Genomic DNA, 16,954 nt, shown 5'->3' with positions numbered 1-16,954 from the left:
TGCGACGACACTTCAATATTTCATCATAATAAATACATAGCATAACCAAATTCCTTATATAGCACCAGCTTAGTAATCATAAACATACCTCAGCAGCATAATACACATCGTCGTCGTAAAAAATATCATAACACCTCAGTCAAATCTCAAAATCGTCATAGCTTCCTCCAATAATTAAAAAAATTCTCTGCTCATGTCAAAAGTGTCATCTGCCTCAAACGTACTTTAAAAATCATGCTCCCTTACCAAATATATCATTCAAAGCTCTCATAGTATCACAATGATTCCGAAAAAATATGAACAGTTTACAAAGTACAGACAAAATACAGTTTCATAAGTGTGAAGTTACCCAACTGTGGATTGCGTAAACATGTGTCACTGATGTAGTAAAAAAAATGTTTATCTCTCAGTTAAATGATCAGATAGCTGTGTAATTTGTGTGTTAGAGAAATATGGTACCGATGTGTAAAGTTGTATAAGCAAATACCATATTAGCTAGGGTTCCTTGTGCTTGCCAAACACATGGTACACAAAGTAGGCGTGTACCCCCCTGAGGATTAATGTAATTATACCCTCAGGTGTTACAGATTACAGCAATGCAATGAAATGTATCACGGAAAACTTTCTTTGTAATTCAAAAATCTTTAAAAATAAATGTTTTAAGTACAAAATTAATCACTCAAATACGTGTACTGTAGCGCTAAATGTGCGTCTTGTTGCAACATAATCTGTGTGGAAGTGTCGTAGTTATCGTCCTCCGAAAGCTAAGTTCTGCATAAGTCAATGTACTTACCTCAAAATACACAAAAGTGAAATGCTTTGCGTATAGATATCGTAGTTATTACGCTTATTGTTGTAATGAAGAAAGTACTGTACAGTAACGTATTGTTATGCCACGAAAAAGGCTGTCTCATTGTTGCTATACCACAAAAGTTACTACTAAAACATGTTTTTCTTCCTAGAAGAATTCAGAAAACTGTGCAGATATAAAACAGATACACTGCAAAAGCAACATTGTGAATTGTCACTCATTAGTAGCGTCGTGATAACATCGTGTAGCTGTCACATAAACTAACCACTGTGTCCTCTGGTATCTCACAGAAAGTACTTTAAACTCAGAATGTATTTTCAAGTAAACCAAAAGTTGCATTAAAATATCATTAGCAGTACCAGTATGTGTCCTAAATACGTAAGCCTGATAGTCGTTACGTAATCGTGCAACTAACAAGCAAGAATGTACAATTAACAACACTGTGTCGTCTGTTTATTATAACAATGCATTCGTAATTTCTGTTTAAATAAGTTCTCTTGGTTCTTGACTGGATATTTCACTTCAAACATTGTTACATGTTAACAGATTCTAAATCTGACAAAGCATACTAGAAATGTGAAGTGAAAAGTTTGATGGCAAAGACAAAGTTAAAAGGCAGATTATCTTTCAATAAACGGTTTTACATGTGAAATGTGGTGTAAACCTTTACTCTTCCTAGTACGCAGAGTTTCAACTTCAACGCAATTATCATGTGGTATACGTCGGATTCTGTAAGGTCCATTGTAAACTAGAAAGAATTTGTGACTCAAGTGTTTCTTCTTATGTGACAATGAATGAGCTTTAATGAGAACTTTCTGACCAATATACAATTTCTTTGCATTTGCTTTACCGTGTAGTTTTCTCCTTTTGTCTGCTGCAGATTTTATATTTTTAAGAGCCAAATCAATTATGTCTTTGTGTCGAAGTTTACGTGTATTTGGGAAAGGTACAAGCTCTCTGATTCTGTTCGGTGGTTCTTCATTCTTCAGTACAAGAGTAGGTGGTAAAGCAGTGGAGTCGTGAGGCATTTCATTCAGCACGTTTTGAAATAAGTGTAAATATCTGTCCCAATGCTGATGCTTTCTGTGACAATAAAGTCTGCAAAGCTTATTGATTTCTTTCATAATCCGTTCGGAGGGGTTACAATGTGGTGAGTACAATGAAATAAAAACAGGTTTGATTTTATGGTTGCGAAGCATGCGTGACCAAACAGCAGATCTGAATTGAGGTCCGTTATCTGAAATGACTTTACTAACGTGTCCAACTTCACGTAAGAAATTTTTAACAAAGGCGTTGGATACAGACCGTCCAGTGGCTTTACGTAACGGTGTGAAAGAAACAAATTTTGAAGTAAGTTCAACAGCGACTAGAACGTACGAAAATCCATTAGATGTTCTGACAAGCGGTCCCAAGAGATCAACAGCAGCAAATTCTTTTAATTTAGAAGGAATAATAGGAAATAACGGAGCACGATGTGAGACAGTACATGGTTTCGCCTTTTGACAAAGTTTACAAATAGACAAGACTCTTCGAATTCGCTTTTCCATATTGTTAAAATAACAAGTCGTTCGAAGAATATGATAACATTTTCGTGGGCCAAAATGTGCGTAGCTGAAATGAATGTGCCAAATGAGCTTATTAACAAAATCGTCAGGAATGCAAAGTACCCATAGCTTGTCATCAACAGTGCAGCGTTTGAACAGTATGTTGTTTCTAACCAGATAATAATGCCGAATCTGTGTGTGTGTCTTTTCATGCCATTTGCTCTTGATGTCTTCCCAAATCGGATCTTTATCTTGTTCATGAGCAATGTCCTTTAAAGATGTGGTGATGAAGTTTTCAAAGGCGACTTTCTGAATGTAAAGAATACTGAAATTTTTCTCAATGTTGCCTTCTGTGTTACTTTTCTCAAGCCCAGCCGGTGCGCGTGACAATGTGTCCGCAACAATGTTCTCCTTACCGGGAATGTAGACTATTGTGAAGCGGAATTCTTGCAGAAACAATGCCCAACGTTTTAACCTGTCATGATTTAATTTTGAAGACATAAGAAATTGTAATGCACGATGATCACTGTATACTTTTACGTGCTTACCAGAAAGAAAGAAACGGAATTTGTTAAATGCCCAAACGATAGCCAAAGCTTCTAATTCAGTAACGGAATAATTTTTTTCAGATTTTGTTAGCACTCGGCTAGCAAAAGCAATAGTTTTCTGAACGGTAGTGTCATTTTCTATGGCTTCTTGAAATAAATGGGCACCAAGACAGACTTTAGAAGAATCCGTGCTAAGGCAGAAATCTTGTGACAGATCTGGATGAGCTAGTATTGGCGCGTTAAGTAGCGATTCTTTCAAAGAATTGAATTCCAACTGTGCTTGTTCGTCCCAGTTCCAAATAGTATTTTTTCCAGTGAGAGAACAAAGTTTTGGTGTAACAAGAATTTGCATATTCAGAAAACGACGGTAAAAATTTACGAGACCTAGAAAACTGCGGACTTGTCTTTTTGTGGATGGAACTGGAATGGCTCTGATTGCTTCTAACTTTTCAGGATCCGGCTGAATGCCTTCAGAAGAAATAATATGTCCCAAAAACCTCACCTTTGACCTACCGAATTCAGACTTTTCCAAGTTAACTGTAATTCCAGATTCTGCAAAAATACGTAACAAACTGTTGAGGATGCGATTATGTAGTTCCCATGAAGCTTCTGCTATTAGAATATCGTCCACATATAAGGTGATGTGACGTTTTAAGAATTCAGGTAATATGGAATTTAGCCCGCGAATGAATGCTGCTGAAGAAATGTTCAAACCAAAGGGAAGTTTCCGAAACTGATAACAAACGCCGAAACAAAGGAAAGCTGTGTATTTTCTACATTCTGGATGAAGTTCGATCTGATAAAAGCTGGATCTGAGATCAATGGAAGACAACACTTTTACACCATTAAAATTTTGAAGAAGTTCTTCCAACGTTTGCGGCCTGTCTGTTTCAGGAATAATGATCGTATTGATTTGTCTCGAATCTAAGACAAGCCTGATCGATCCATTTTTCTTCTCAACAACATGTAATGGATTGTTGTATGAGCTTACTGCAGGCTCAATAATGCCCTCGTCGAGCATAGATTGTATTTCTGTTCTAACACGGTCCCTATAATGTGCTGGAATTACATATGGTCTAACACAAAATTTAGTATGCTCACGAACACGAAATTGGTATTGAAATCCCTTGATTGTTCCTGTTTTGTGAGTAAAAACTGTGGAATGTGCTTGTAAAATCTCAAAAAGGTCTTGCCTATCATTGTCATTACAATTCTCAATTGTTTGAATTTTATTCTGAATTAACTCATTAGTATCAAATGCGCCGTCGATATCACCCCTGTCAGTACTTGCAGAGTGATTGTTAGTGTCAAGTTCCGTAGAAAATTCCGAACTGTTGTCTAACAGAAGGTAAAGCCGATTGATTTCTTCGTCATGGTTTGAGAGCCAATCTTCAAATTTCAAAGCTATTGACTTACCTTCCTTCTCTAAACCTATTTGAGCATCGTGAAAGTTTAAGATTGCTTTGTATTCATTCAAAAAGTCTACTCCCAATATAATTTCCGTCGACAATAATGGAACAATGAGAAAGCTCATAGAGAAGCTGTGGCTTTGACAATAGAATTCTAAGTTGGTTTGTTGGCGTACATCTACACTTTTTCCAAAGATTGCACCTTGTAATTTAATCTTACGTAACGGAAGTGTGGGACAATCGTTCGATTTGTTGCATTTGCTAAAGGCTGTTTCACTAATTACTGAAATGGGACTGCCAGAGTCAAGTACTGCCGTAAATTTTACATCATTTACTGTAATGTGAATCACAGGATATGCAATATTGTTATGTTTTATGTCGTGTTCCTGGAGTAAGATGTCCCTAATGTCTTCCATTTTTACGTAATTACTAGCTACGGCAGCTGCGTCGTTAGTGTCATAAGAACGTTTTGTGGCTGCCAGCGGTGTGAGTCATTGCCTATTGTCTCTTTGTTGGCGAGCGTCGTTATTGGGATTTGGAGACCTAACTTCTACAAATTCACCGTGACGAGAGGACCCTGCCCTGTTTAAATCCCGCCAGTTCTGATGCAATTCAGGTCTGTCGTTACGATCACATCGTCTGTCGTCATGTCGATAGTTCCTGTAGTTTCTTTCTTGTCGGTTAAGTGGTGGAGAATTTCTCCCTGAATCGTAACTGCGCGCTGGACCGTTGCGTCTAAAGTTATTCTGTCTCCCTTGATAATAATTGTTTTGGTTCCCATATTGTCTGTTTCTCTGATTGTCTCTGTGATAGTCATTACCACGGAGAGGTGATCTTTCCCTGTAATTATTACTACTCTGCCAACGGTTGTCATACGGGTGGTGTCTGTTTTGGTCACGATATGTGTTGTGAGAATAGCCTTGTCGTGTCCAGTTATTATTTCTTTCATCGTGGAATTGTGACAGATGTGACCTGTAATTGTTGTGCTCCTGTTTCCACGTTCCCCGATTGTCAGTGTCAATTTCCAATTCTTGTAACAGACCCTGAAAAGCTTCAATGTCATCTTTGCAACGTCCTGCCAAAATAATATGTCGTAAATGTTCGGGTAATTTGATTAAGCAAATGCGGATGAGTTCTGAGGGGCTGTATGGGTTTGACAGGTACTGATTCTTGTGCAACATGTCTTCAAAATATTTCATAAGACTGGAAAATTCAGATTGTTCGAAACGTTTCATCATTATGATGCTTTGTTTTACTCGGTCTTGTGTGGCCTGAGACCAATATGCTGAGAGGAAGGCATGGTAAAATTCTCCTTCACTGTGGCAATCGTGAATGACCGATCGCATTCTTACAGCTGGTTCATTCTCTAAGTAGCCACACATAAATTCTAATCTGTGTTCTAACGACCAGTTGGGAGGAAAACAATGAGAGAATTGATGGAGCCATGCTTGTGGATGAATGTCGTTGCCAGAATTCTTAAATGTTTTGAATTTACGTGTAGTAATGAACAGCTTATAGTCAAAATCGTCATGTCGGCGAGTCGCATATCGGTCATTGTTAGGTCGTGTCGGCCGCTCCATCTCAAAATTCGGTGCACATTGCCAATTTCTTTCATAACTTCCGAAATGCCCTGTGTTATTATTTTGCGGCTTTTCCGTGTTTCTAAGTCCCTCTTCCCATACTGGAGCGCGAGTGTCCTCTGAAATACGTAATTCTTGTACTACTTGTGCCAACTGGTCTTGCACTTCCCGGATTTCTCTTTTGTACTGTGTATTGATTTGATTTTGATTTTGTTTGAATTTTCTAATTTGTTCATACTCTTCAGTGTCCGTGAAGGCTACAGGTGTTGTGTCATTCAGAACATCATCTACCTTTGTAGATAAGCTAGTGACATGATCCGAAAGTTCGGCTACTTTATCCGATAGTGAAATCATTTCCTCTGTATGTTTTTCTGAACCAAGTTTCAGAGTGTCCATTTGTGTTGAAATCGTATCTACTGTGTCCTTTAAGTCTTCCTGAGTTTTTGCAAGTTGCATAACCGTATCGGTAGATGCAACTGAGTCAAATTTTGCTTGCAAGGTCTCATGATTTTCATGAACAATATTTTGCAGTTCTTTTATGGCTGCTTCGTGATTCTGTAGTGCATTTTCATGACGCGAAAAAATAGGTTGGAAATGCTCACAAATTTGTGTTTTTACGTCATTACAGACTTTTTGACATTTCGATTCAATGTGATGTAACTCGGTAGTTAAATCCTCACGTGTTTGTTCAAGAGTTTGCTCCAATGAGTCTAACTTTTGAAGATTTTGTTGCATTGCGTCTAACTTTTTAAGATTTTGTTCCATTGTGTCTAACTTTTGAAGCTTTTGCTGTGTTTGTCTCTGATTTTGTTCCATTGTGTCTAACTTTTGAAGCTTTTGCTGTGTTTGTCCCATTTGTTGTATTAATTGCAATAACAATGCATTGGTGTCTGAAACATGTTCCTCAGTGCTTTTCGGCAGTGAATTTGCACCGGAAACATTCACATTTTGACAAGCAGAAAATGTGTCTTGACTTATTTGAGAAAACGGTGAGGATCCAAAACCTGAATCTACAGTATTTGCGAGATCGTGTCGTGTCATTTCGGCTTCCTGAGGCGAGCTATTGTCGACCGATCGATCGATAATGCTTCCCTCTTCACTAATTGTTTCACTGTCCACGCCATTGTTTGCCGCCCGCTCCATTTCCCTATGCACAATTACCAAATTACTACTTTGAACATCAGTTAATTCATTACTCGGTGGCGCTAACATACTGCTTTCATTTTCACTGTCATTTCTCAGTTTACTTTGGAGCCTAGTATTACGTTTTTCACACGCCATTATTGTCACAGTATTTCACACGACAACACAGAAAAGCACAATTTGAAGATCAAAAATAAGAGAACACATTAACATAGCACTGAAAATAATATCTAGTTAATTGCAGCTGCGAAATACTTGCTGCAAATCTACATGCATGCCACAACTGTTTTACTGTACAACAATGAAAGACTGCAACTACAAAGGAGATTCTCTCTACAGTTACGCGCTAGCAATAAACAAAATCTACACTAATTACACAAACTACAAGAAGAATCAGAAGATTCCAGTGAGGTATCCTGGCAGGGTCGCCATATGAAACTTCCCCTTTCAACAATTGTACATGACTGTGCTTAAACTGACACACAATATTTTGTTAGCGCAACGCAATCTGACTTTCAAAATTCCCTGCAAAAGAATGGCCCTGACTAACATTAAACTACACCTTTCACAAATCACTTACCTCGCAAAAATCTTCGCTGCTCAAGCTACTGCAATACAGCGAGCGCCACTACTGCCAGCTAAATAAAAGATTCAAACTACTGAAGGCACTAACTACTGATAGGGATAGTTAGCAAATGAAAGATATTAATAGAGAACAAACAATGTATTTACCTTGATATCATCATATATAAATATAGCAGTTCATGACAAATTACAAATCTCCGCCATCTCTCTCCCCACATCCACCACTGCTGGTGGCTCACCTCCAACTGGGCAACGCTACGCGCTGTTCACAGCCAGCTGCCTAACACTACAATGGCGAGTATTACAACAATGCAAAGCAGCCACAGACTGCACACAGCACAGCCAGTGATTTTCGTATTGAGCGCTACGTAACGTTGCCAATAAGAAAACATAAACAGCCTACTTACATAGAGAAAACCTAAACAGCCTACTTACAAATGTCGAGTTTATTATTACAGAGTTCGTTCAATACTAGTACCGGAGACGTCGACGAGATGCTGTACAGCGCCAGATTTACACTTGGTGGCCAAAATTGGAACTAATTTTTCCCAGCGTAAATCTGTTCCATATTAACGCGTTAGCATATCTACCAAGTTTCATTGGCATACGATAATTACAGCACACACTGGAGTTGCTGCTTTTTAATTATAGCCACCCAGTACGTTTGCACACACCAAATCAACTAAGCTTTCGATTTATTCCGAGATTTCTCACACCTGGCCTCCGCGGTTTCTGTAAATATTCACAACCCGCCGGCTGCCCGTCGCGGGCGGGAGCGGTCCGTTTAACCGAGTCGGTGCCACAGAAATTATGCAGACCAGGGACTGACGCGCAGACTACCAGCTCCCTGTCTGGCCGCACCTTTAGCAATTGTTTTGGGACTGGAGTGGCTGCAGCGGCACGTGAACTGGTGTTGCAGGAGCGGCTGGAGGGCGTGCTGTACTACGCGCGGCCACCGGCCTCGCCCCGCGCTGTCGCCACGCGGTCGCTGTTCGACTACGACAGGGTAAGTACTGAACACCCACCACTGCTGAGAGCTGAGGGCGGCGTAGGGACCCGGTCTGCTGAAGGGTGGACGCTGCCTGCTGTTGCAGAAGCTGGTGGCGTACCGCGATGTTCCGGCGGGCCGCTGCTACCTACACCGCCTGGGAGGCCGGCACCCCGTCGCACCCACAGATCCGGCGGACCGGTTTTTCTTCGTACCCCACTGGCAACTCAGCAAGATGCAGGTGAGCAGCCGGGCAACAGCCGCACTGGAAACTCGAGGGGGCGTCACAAAGTTCTAATCACCACCAGAACATCAGCCCCTAGCAGCTGAGTGGTCAGCGCGACGGAATGTCATACCTAACGGACCGAGTTCGATTCCCTGCTGGGTCGGAGATTTTCCCCGCTCAGGGGCTGGTGTTGTCCTTATCATCATCATCATTTCATCCTCATCGATACGCAAGTCGCCGAAGTGGCGTCAACTCCAAAGACTTGCACCAGGCGAGCGGTCTACCCTACGGGAGGCCCTAGCCACACAGCATTTCCATTGTCCGCCCCTGGGAGCTGGGTGGTCAGCCGACGGAATGTCATACCTAACGGCGCGAGTTCGATTCCCGGCTGGGTCGGAGATTTTCTCCGCTCAGGGACTGGGTGTTGTGTTGTCCATATCATCATCATTTCATCCTCATCGAAACGCAAGTCGCCGAAGTGGCGTCAACTCGAAAGGCTTGCACCAGGCGAGCGGTCTACCCCACGGGAGACCCTAGCCATACGGCATTTCCATTTTATATCACCAGAACGACGTCTTGAGAGCGTAGTCTTCCGCGACGGCTCTGTTACATAAAACATTCTCGGACTTATTACTGCGTCAGTTGATCGTAAGATCTGATGTTTCGATGATTACCTGCATCGTCTTTGGCAGGAGCAACTGACTGGCAAACTGCCACTGTGGTGGCACTTTCTAATTATCACCTCACACAAAAAAGTCAACCAGCAATCATGAAACTTGTCAGTAGTCCACTTCTACGAATTCACCCTCTTATGTGACACATTTTACGCGAAGATGGATGACTTGGCATAGACCTTCGTTGCAGAATTCTGCATTTTGCCTGTTCAGGAAACGTTTCACACCGAGAATCACCCCTCCACACCCACACCCTCGTCATTCTGGAAATACCGGCTAGGCAATATTTTCTTCATCTACATCTACATCCATACTCCGCAAGCCAACTGACGGTGTGTGGTGGAGGGTACCTTCTCCCTTCTATTCCAGTCTCGTATTGTTCGTAGAAAGAAATATTGTCGGTATGACTCTGTGTGCTCTCTAACCTCCCTGATTTTATCCTCATGGTGTCTTCGCGAGATATACGTAGGGAGGAACAATATACTGCTTGACTCCTCGGTGAAGGTATGTTCTCGACACTTCAACAAAAGTCCGTACCGAGTTACTGAGCGTCTCTCTTGCAGAGTCTTCCACTGGAGTTTATCTATTACCTCCGTAACGCTTTCTCGATTACTAAATGATCCTGTAACGAAGCGCGCTGCTCTCCGTTGGATCTTCTCTGTCTCTTCTACCAACCCTCTCTGGTACGGATCCCACACTGCTGAGCAGTATTCAAGCAGTGGGCGAACAGGTCTACCGTAACCTACTTCCTTTGTTTTTGGATTGTATTTCCTTAGGATTCATCCAATGAATCTCAGTCTGGCATCTGCTTTACTGACGATTAATTTTGTATGGCCATTCTATTTTAAATCACTCCTAATGCCTACTCCCAGATAATTTATGGAATTAACTGCTTCCAGTTGCTGACGTGCTATATTGTAGCTAAATGATAAAGGATCTTTCTTTCTGTGTATTCGCAGCACATTACGCTTGTCTACATTGAGATTCAATTGGCATTCCCTGCACCATGCGTCAATACGTTGCAGATCCTCCTGCATTTCAGTACAATTTTCCATTGTTACAACCTCTCGATACACCACTGCATCATCTGCAAAAAGCCTCAGTGAACAAGGTCATTTATATACAATGTGAATAGCAACGGTCCTACGACACTCCCCTGCGGCACACCTGAAATCACTCTTACTTCGGAAGACTTCTCTCCATTGAGGAAAGAGGAAAAAGTCGCTACGTGAAATGTCAGGAGTGTTGGAGCTGAGGCAAAATTTGATAGTTCAAAAACACCGAAGTGACAAAAGTCACGGGATACCTCCTAACATCGCGTCGGACCCTCTTTTGTCCGGCGCAGTGCAGCAACTCGACGTGGGATGGAATCAACTAATCGCTGGAAGTCCCCTGCAGAAATGCTGAGCGATACTGTCTCTGTAGCCGTCCATAATTACCGCTGCAGCATTTTATGCACGAGCTCATTTCTCGATTATATCCCATAAATGTTGATGGGATTCAAGTTCCGCGATCTGGGTGGCCCAATCATTAGCTAGAACTGTTCAGAATGTTCTTCGAATCAATTTCGAACAATTATCATCTACAAAAATTCGATGTTTGTTTGGGAACATGAAGTTCATGAATGGCTGCAAATAGCCTCCAAGTAACCGAACATAACCATTTCCAGCGAATGATCGATTCAATTGGACCAGAGGCCCAGTCCATTCAATGTCAACACTGCACAGACGATTATGGAGCCACCACCAGTCGCACAGTGTGTTGTTGACAACATGGGCCCATGACTTCATGGGCTCCGTGCCACATTCGAGCCATACCATCGGCTCCTACCAACAGAAAATTGGCGCTGACCAGGCTACGGTTTTCCAGTCGTCTACGGTCCAACCGACATCGTCACGAACCCAGGAGGTGTCTGGCAGTCGATGCTGTGCTGTTAGCAAAGGATCTCGAGTCGGTCGTCTGCTGCCGAAGCCAATTAAAGCCAAATTTCGCCGCTGTGTCCTAACGGGTACGTTCTTCGTTCGTCCCAAATTGATTTACGCGGTTGTTTCACGCAATGCCGCTGGTCTGTTAGCACTGAAAACTCTATGCAAAAGCCGCTGCTCTCGTCGTTAAGTGGAGGCCGTGGACCACTGCCTGAAATCTGGTATTCTCGGCACACTCTTGACACTGTGGATCTCGGAATACTGAATTCCCTAACGAGTTCGGAGATGGACTGTCGCATACGTCTAGCTCGAACTACCATTACGCGTTCAAAGTCTGTTAATTCCCATCGTACGGCCATAATCAGGTCGGAAAACTTTTCATATGACCTACGTGAGAACAAACATTGCAGTCCCGCCAATGCTCTGCCCTTTTATACCTCGTATATGCGATACAAACGGCCATCTGTTTATGTGCGAATCGCTATCCCATATATTTTTGTCACCTCAGTATATAGTTAACGTAAATTATTTTCTCAAACTGTAGAGTAAAAGTAAGCAAGGTGAATGGTCGACTTCGATTTTTTCGGGGAACTTCGGGAGTGTGGTTCATCTGTTAAGGAGATCGCATATAGGACGCGGGCGCGACCTATTCTTAAGTACTGCTCGAGTGTTTGGGGTCCGCGGCAGGTCCGATTAAAAGAAGACATCGAAGCATCTCTGAAGCGGGCTGCTACATTTGTTACCGGTAGGTAAGGCCAACGGCCCTGTCAAAGAGGGCGGAGGAATGGACAGTCGTTCAGGGCACTATCTTGTCGGGGTAGGAAACTGCCCCTAAAGGCGGAAGAATCAGCAATGATCAACGGCACAAGGACGCAGAAAGCAATGGAAACAACTGCGTTTAACGTATGTCCGCAGGACATGTGGCCTGTAATTGAAGAAGTATCATGATGATCTCTCCATTGGCAAAAGATTCCGGAATAGTCCCCTATTCGGATCACCGGAAGCGGACTGCCAAGGGGGAGGTGATTATGAGAAAAAGATTGAACAATCAACCAAAGGATAATGTTCCAGGAGTCTGGGTGTGGAATTTCAGAAGCTTGAATGAGGTAGGGAAGTCAGAAAATCTGGAAAGGGAAATGCAAAAGCTCAATCTAGATATAGTAGAAGTCAGTGAAGTGAAATGGAAAGAAGACAAGGATTTTTGGCTAGATGAATACTACGTAATATCAACAGCAGCAGAAAATGGTATAACGGGAGTAGGATTCCTTATGAATAGAAAGGTAGGGCAAAGACTGTGTTACAGTGAACAATTCAGTGATAGGGTTGTTATCAGATTCGACAGCAAACCAACACCGACAATGATAGTTCAGATATACGTGCCGACGTCGCAAGGTGAAGATGAAGAGATAGAGAAAGTATACGAGGATATTGAAAGGGTAATACCGTATGTAAGGGGAGATGAAAATCTTATAGTCGTGGGGGACTGGAATGCAGTTGTAGCGGATGGAGTAGAAGAAAAGATTACAGGGGAATATGGGCTTGGAACAAGGAACGAGAGAGGAGAAAGACTAATTGAGTTCTGTAGCAAATTTCAGCTAGTAACAGCGAATACTCAGTTCAAGAATCACAATAGGAGAAGGTATACTTGGAAAAAACCGGGTGATACGGGAAGGTTTCATTTAGATTACATCGTGGTCAGATAAAGACTTCGAAATCAGATACTGGATTGTAAGGCGTACCCAGGAGCAGATATAGACTCAGATCACAATATAATAGTGATGAAGAGTAGGCTGAAATTCAAGACATTAGTCAGGAAGAATCAATACGCAAAGAAGTGGGATACGGAAGTACTAAGGAATGACGAGATACGTTCGAAATTCTCTGACGCTATAGATACAGCAATAAGGAATAGCGCAGTAGGCAGTACAGTTGAAGAGGAATGGACATCTCTAAAAAGGGCCATCACAGAAGTTGGGAAGGAAAACATAGGTACAAAGAAGGTAGCTGTGAAGAAACCATGGGTAACAGAAGAAATACTTCAGTTGATTGATGAAAAGCCGGCCGCGGTGGTCTCGCGGTTCTAGGCGCTCAGTCGGGAACCGCGCGACTGCTACTGTCGCAGGTTCGAATCCTGCCTCGGGCATGGATGTGTGTGATGTCCTTAGGTTGGTTCGGTTTAAGTAGTTCTAAGTTCTAGGGAACTGCTGACCACAGATGTTAAGTCCCGTAGTGCTCAGAGCCATTTGAACCATTTTTTTTGATTGATGAAAGGAGGAAGTACAAACATGTTCCGGGAAAATCAGGAATACAGAAATACAAGTCGCTGAGGAATGATATAAATAGGAAGTGCAGGGAAGCTAAGAAGAAATATCTGCATGAAAATGTGAAAAAATCGAAAAAGAAATGATTGTCGGAAGGACTGATTCAATATCCAGGAAAGTTCAAACAACCTTCTGTGACATTAAGGACAAGGGTGGTAACATTAAGAGAATTCCACTGATAAATGCAGAGGGGAGAGTGGATAGGTGGAAAGAATACATTGAAAGCCTCTATGAGGGGGAAGATTTGTTTTATGTGATAGAAAAAAAATGGTTCAAATGGCTCTGAGAACTATGGGACTCAACTTCTGAGGTCATCAGTACCCTAGAACTTAGAACTACTTAAACCTAACTAACCTAAGGACAACACACACATCCATGCCCGAGGCAGGATTCGAACCTGCAGCCGTAGCGGTCTGGCGGTTCCAGACTGTAGCGCCTAGAACCGCACGGCTACTCCGGCCGGCGATGTGATAGAAGAAGAAGCAGGAGTCGATTTAGAAGAGGTAGTGGATCCAGTATTAGAATCAGAATTTAAGAGAGCTTTGGAGGACTTAAGATCAAATAAGGCAGAAGGGATAGATAACATTCCATCAGAATTTCTAAAATCATTGGCGGAAGTGGCAACAAAACGTCTATGCACGTTGGTGTCTAGAATGTATTGATATGGCGATATACCAAACGACTTTCGGAAAAATATCATCCGTACAATTTTTAAGACTGCAAGAGCTCACAAGTGCGAGAATTATCACACAATCAGCTTAACAGCTCATGCAGCCAAGTTGCTGACAAGAATAAAATACAGAAGAATGGAAAAGAAAATTGAGGATGTGCTAGATGTCGATCAGTTTAGCTCTAGAAAAGGTAAAGGCTCCATAGAGGCAAATCTGACGTTGCGGTTGATAATGGAAGCAAGAATAAAGAAAAATCAAGACACGTTCACAGGATTTGTCCACCTGGCAAAAGTGTTCGACAATGTAAAATGGTGAAAGGTGTTTGAAATTCTGAGAAAAATACGGGTAAGCTATAGGGAGAGACGGGTAATATACAATATGTACAAGAGCCAAGAGGGAGTAATAAGAGTAGAAACCAAGAACGAAGCGCTCAGGTTAAGAAGGGTGTAAGACGGGGATGTAGTCTTTCCCCCCTACTGATCAGTCTGTAGATCGAAGAAGCAATGATGGAAATAAACGAAAGGTTCATGAGTGGGATTAAAGTTCAAGATGAAAGGATATTAATGACACGATTCCTGATGACATTGCTATCCTGAGTGAAAGTGAAGAAGAATTACAAGACATGCTGAATGGAATTGACAATCTAATGAGTACAGAATATGGACTGAGAGTAAAGCGAGGAAAGATGAAAGTAATGACAAGTAGCAGAAATGAGAACAGGGAGAAACTTAACTTCAGGATTGATGGTCACGAAGTAGATGAAGTTCAGGAATTCTGATGCCTACGCAGAAAAACAACCCATTACGAATAGAGCAAGAAGGACATCAAAAGCAGACTAGCACTGGAAAAATGGGCATTCCTAGCTAAGAGATATCTACTAGTATCAAACACAGGCCTTAATTTGAGGAAGAAATTTATGAGAATATACAACTGGAGCACAACATTGTATGGTAATGAAACATGGACTGTGGAAAAATGGGAACAGAAGAAAATCGTAGCATTTGAGATGTGGTGCTAAAGATGAGTGTTAAAAATTAGGTGGACTGTTATGATAGGAAATGAGGAAATTCTGTGCAGAATCGGAGAGGAAAGGTATATGTGGAAAACATTGACAAGGAGGATGATAGGAGATCTGTTAAGACATCAGGAAGTGAGTTCCATGGTACTAGTGGGAGCTGCAGAGAGCAAAAGCAGTAGAGGAAGACAGATATTGGAATACATCCAGCAAATAATTGAGGACGCAGGTTACAAGAGTTACTCTGAGATGGCGAGGTTGGCACAGGAGGGGAATTCGTGGGGGCCGCACCAAACCAGTCTGAAGACTGATCACCCAAAGAAAAAAAAGGTGTTTGAACAAACGTAATTATCGCGGACGTGCTTCGGAAACTCAAGTAGAAATCTTTGGATTCAATGCGACATTTTTTCAAAAACCGGTGTTGAGCAAATTTACAGAACCGAAAGTTGAAAGTGATTGCAGGCTGATTCTACTAATGCGAAAATATATTTCGCATAGGGACCACGAAGATAAGATACGAGAAATTGTGGCTCTTGCTGAGGCATATAGGCAGTCGTTGCGAGTGGAACAGGAAACGAAATGACTAGCCGTGGTACAAGGTCTTCTCTGCCACGCACCGTTCGGTGGTTTGTGGAGTATGGATGTAGATTTAGAAACCACAGACACGTCTTCTCGAAGTGTTATAAAAAAAATCGCCACGTCGTCAGTGAGTGAAAGTACGTTTATATTGGATATCGAGGTACATCGATGACTTGTCGAACTCGAAATGCTGAATGCAACAGATTAGCTTAGACGGAGAATGTTTCATAGACACAATCAATGTCGGACGAGTCTTAGATAAATGTTGTAGGACGCATCCCCTGTTCAGCAACTGAGTTTAAGGCTCAGTAGATAACGTTAATTGACCTTCGCTATGTATCACATCATTTCAGAGGTGTAGGGAAGCTCATTTATAACATAAAAATTATAGCATATCGATTTTAATTTCGAAAATTGTCCTCCATACTTGAAAAGTGATTTGAGGTAACACTGTAACATCGACGTTATTAAAGCTTTTCAAAGCTAATAAAGCACACGTAGTAATAAGCACAGAAAATGGCTGCAACTAGAAACTAAAACTGTATGTGAATACGCGAAATGAACGTTTTGCAGATCTGACAGTTAATTTATAGTCTTTTCCACCAAAATACTTAACAAAGAGAATTATTTCATTGCATTTGACATCTTAATAGAATAAGCCTCACTTCAATGTAACTGCTACTGTGGAAACTGCATACCGACATCGACGAATATCGGTTCATTATGGTTTGGTGACTATGCTTCTTTAGCAATACACTGAAAAACTTCTAATTTTTTCGTTGTTGGTAGGTTAAAGCTGTGTGTTGCGTCGGGATTCGAACCTGGGACACTTGCTTCTGGCGACAAAGTGCTCCCCTGACCGTGCTTTCCAAGCACGAATCACAACCTTTCCTCAAAGATTCGCTTCGACCAGCACTACGTCTTCTACCTTCTAA

General features: G+C 41.8%; 1 protein-coding gene across 1 annotated transcript in view; it reads left to right on the top strand.

Annotated features, from left to right (window-relative positions):
• LOC124614009 (collagen alpha-1(III) chain-like) overlaps window positions 1-16,954 on the top strand; it is a 224,520-nt gene that overhangs the window by 126,430 nt on the left and 81,136 nt on the right. The window contains exons 2-3 of the mRNA XM_047142823.1: window positions 8,540-8,626; window positions 8,715-8,849. Of these exons, the coding sequence (XP_046998779.1) occupies window positions 8,540-8,626; window positions 8,715-8,849 (222 nt within the window). The remainder of the gene's footprint in view (window positions 1-8,539; window positions 8,627-8,714; window positions 8,850-16,954) is intronic.

The sequence above is a fragment of the Schistocerca americana genome, chromosome 4 (assembly GCF_021461395.2).
Source record: "Schistocerca americana isolate TAMUIC-IGC-003095 chromosome 4, iqSchAmer2.1, whole genome shotgun sequence".
In the NCBI taxonomy this organism is placed as follows: Eukaryota; Metazoa; Arthropoda; class Insecta; order Orthoptera; family Acrididae; genus Schistocerca; species Schistocerca americana.
This window is presented reverse-complemented; position numbering and strand designations above follow the sequence as displayed.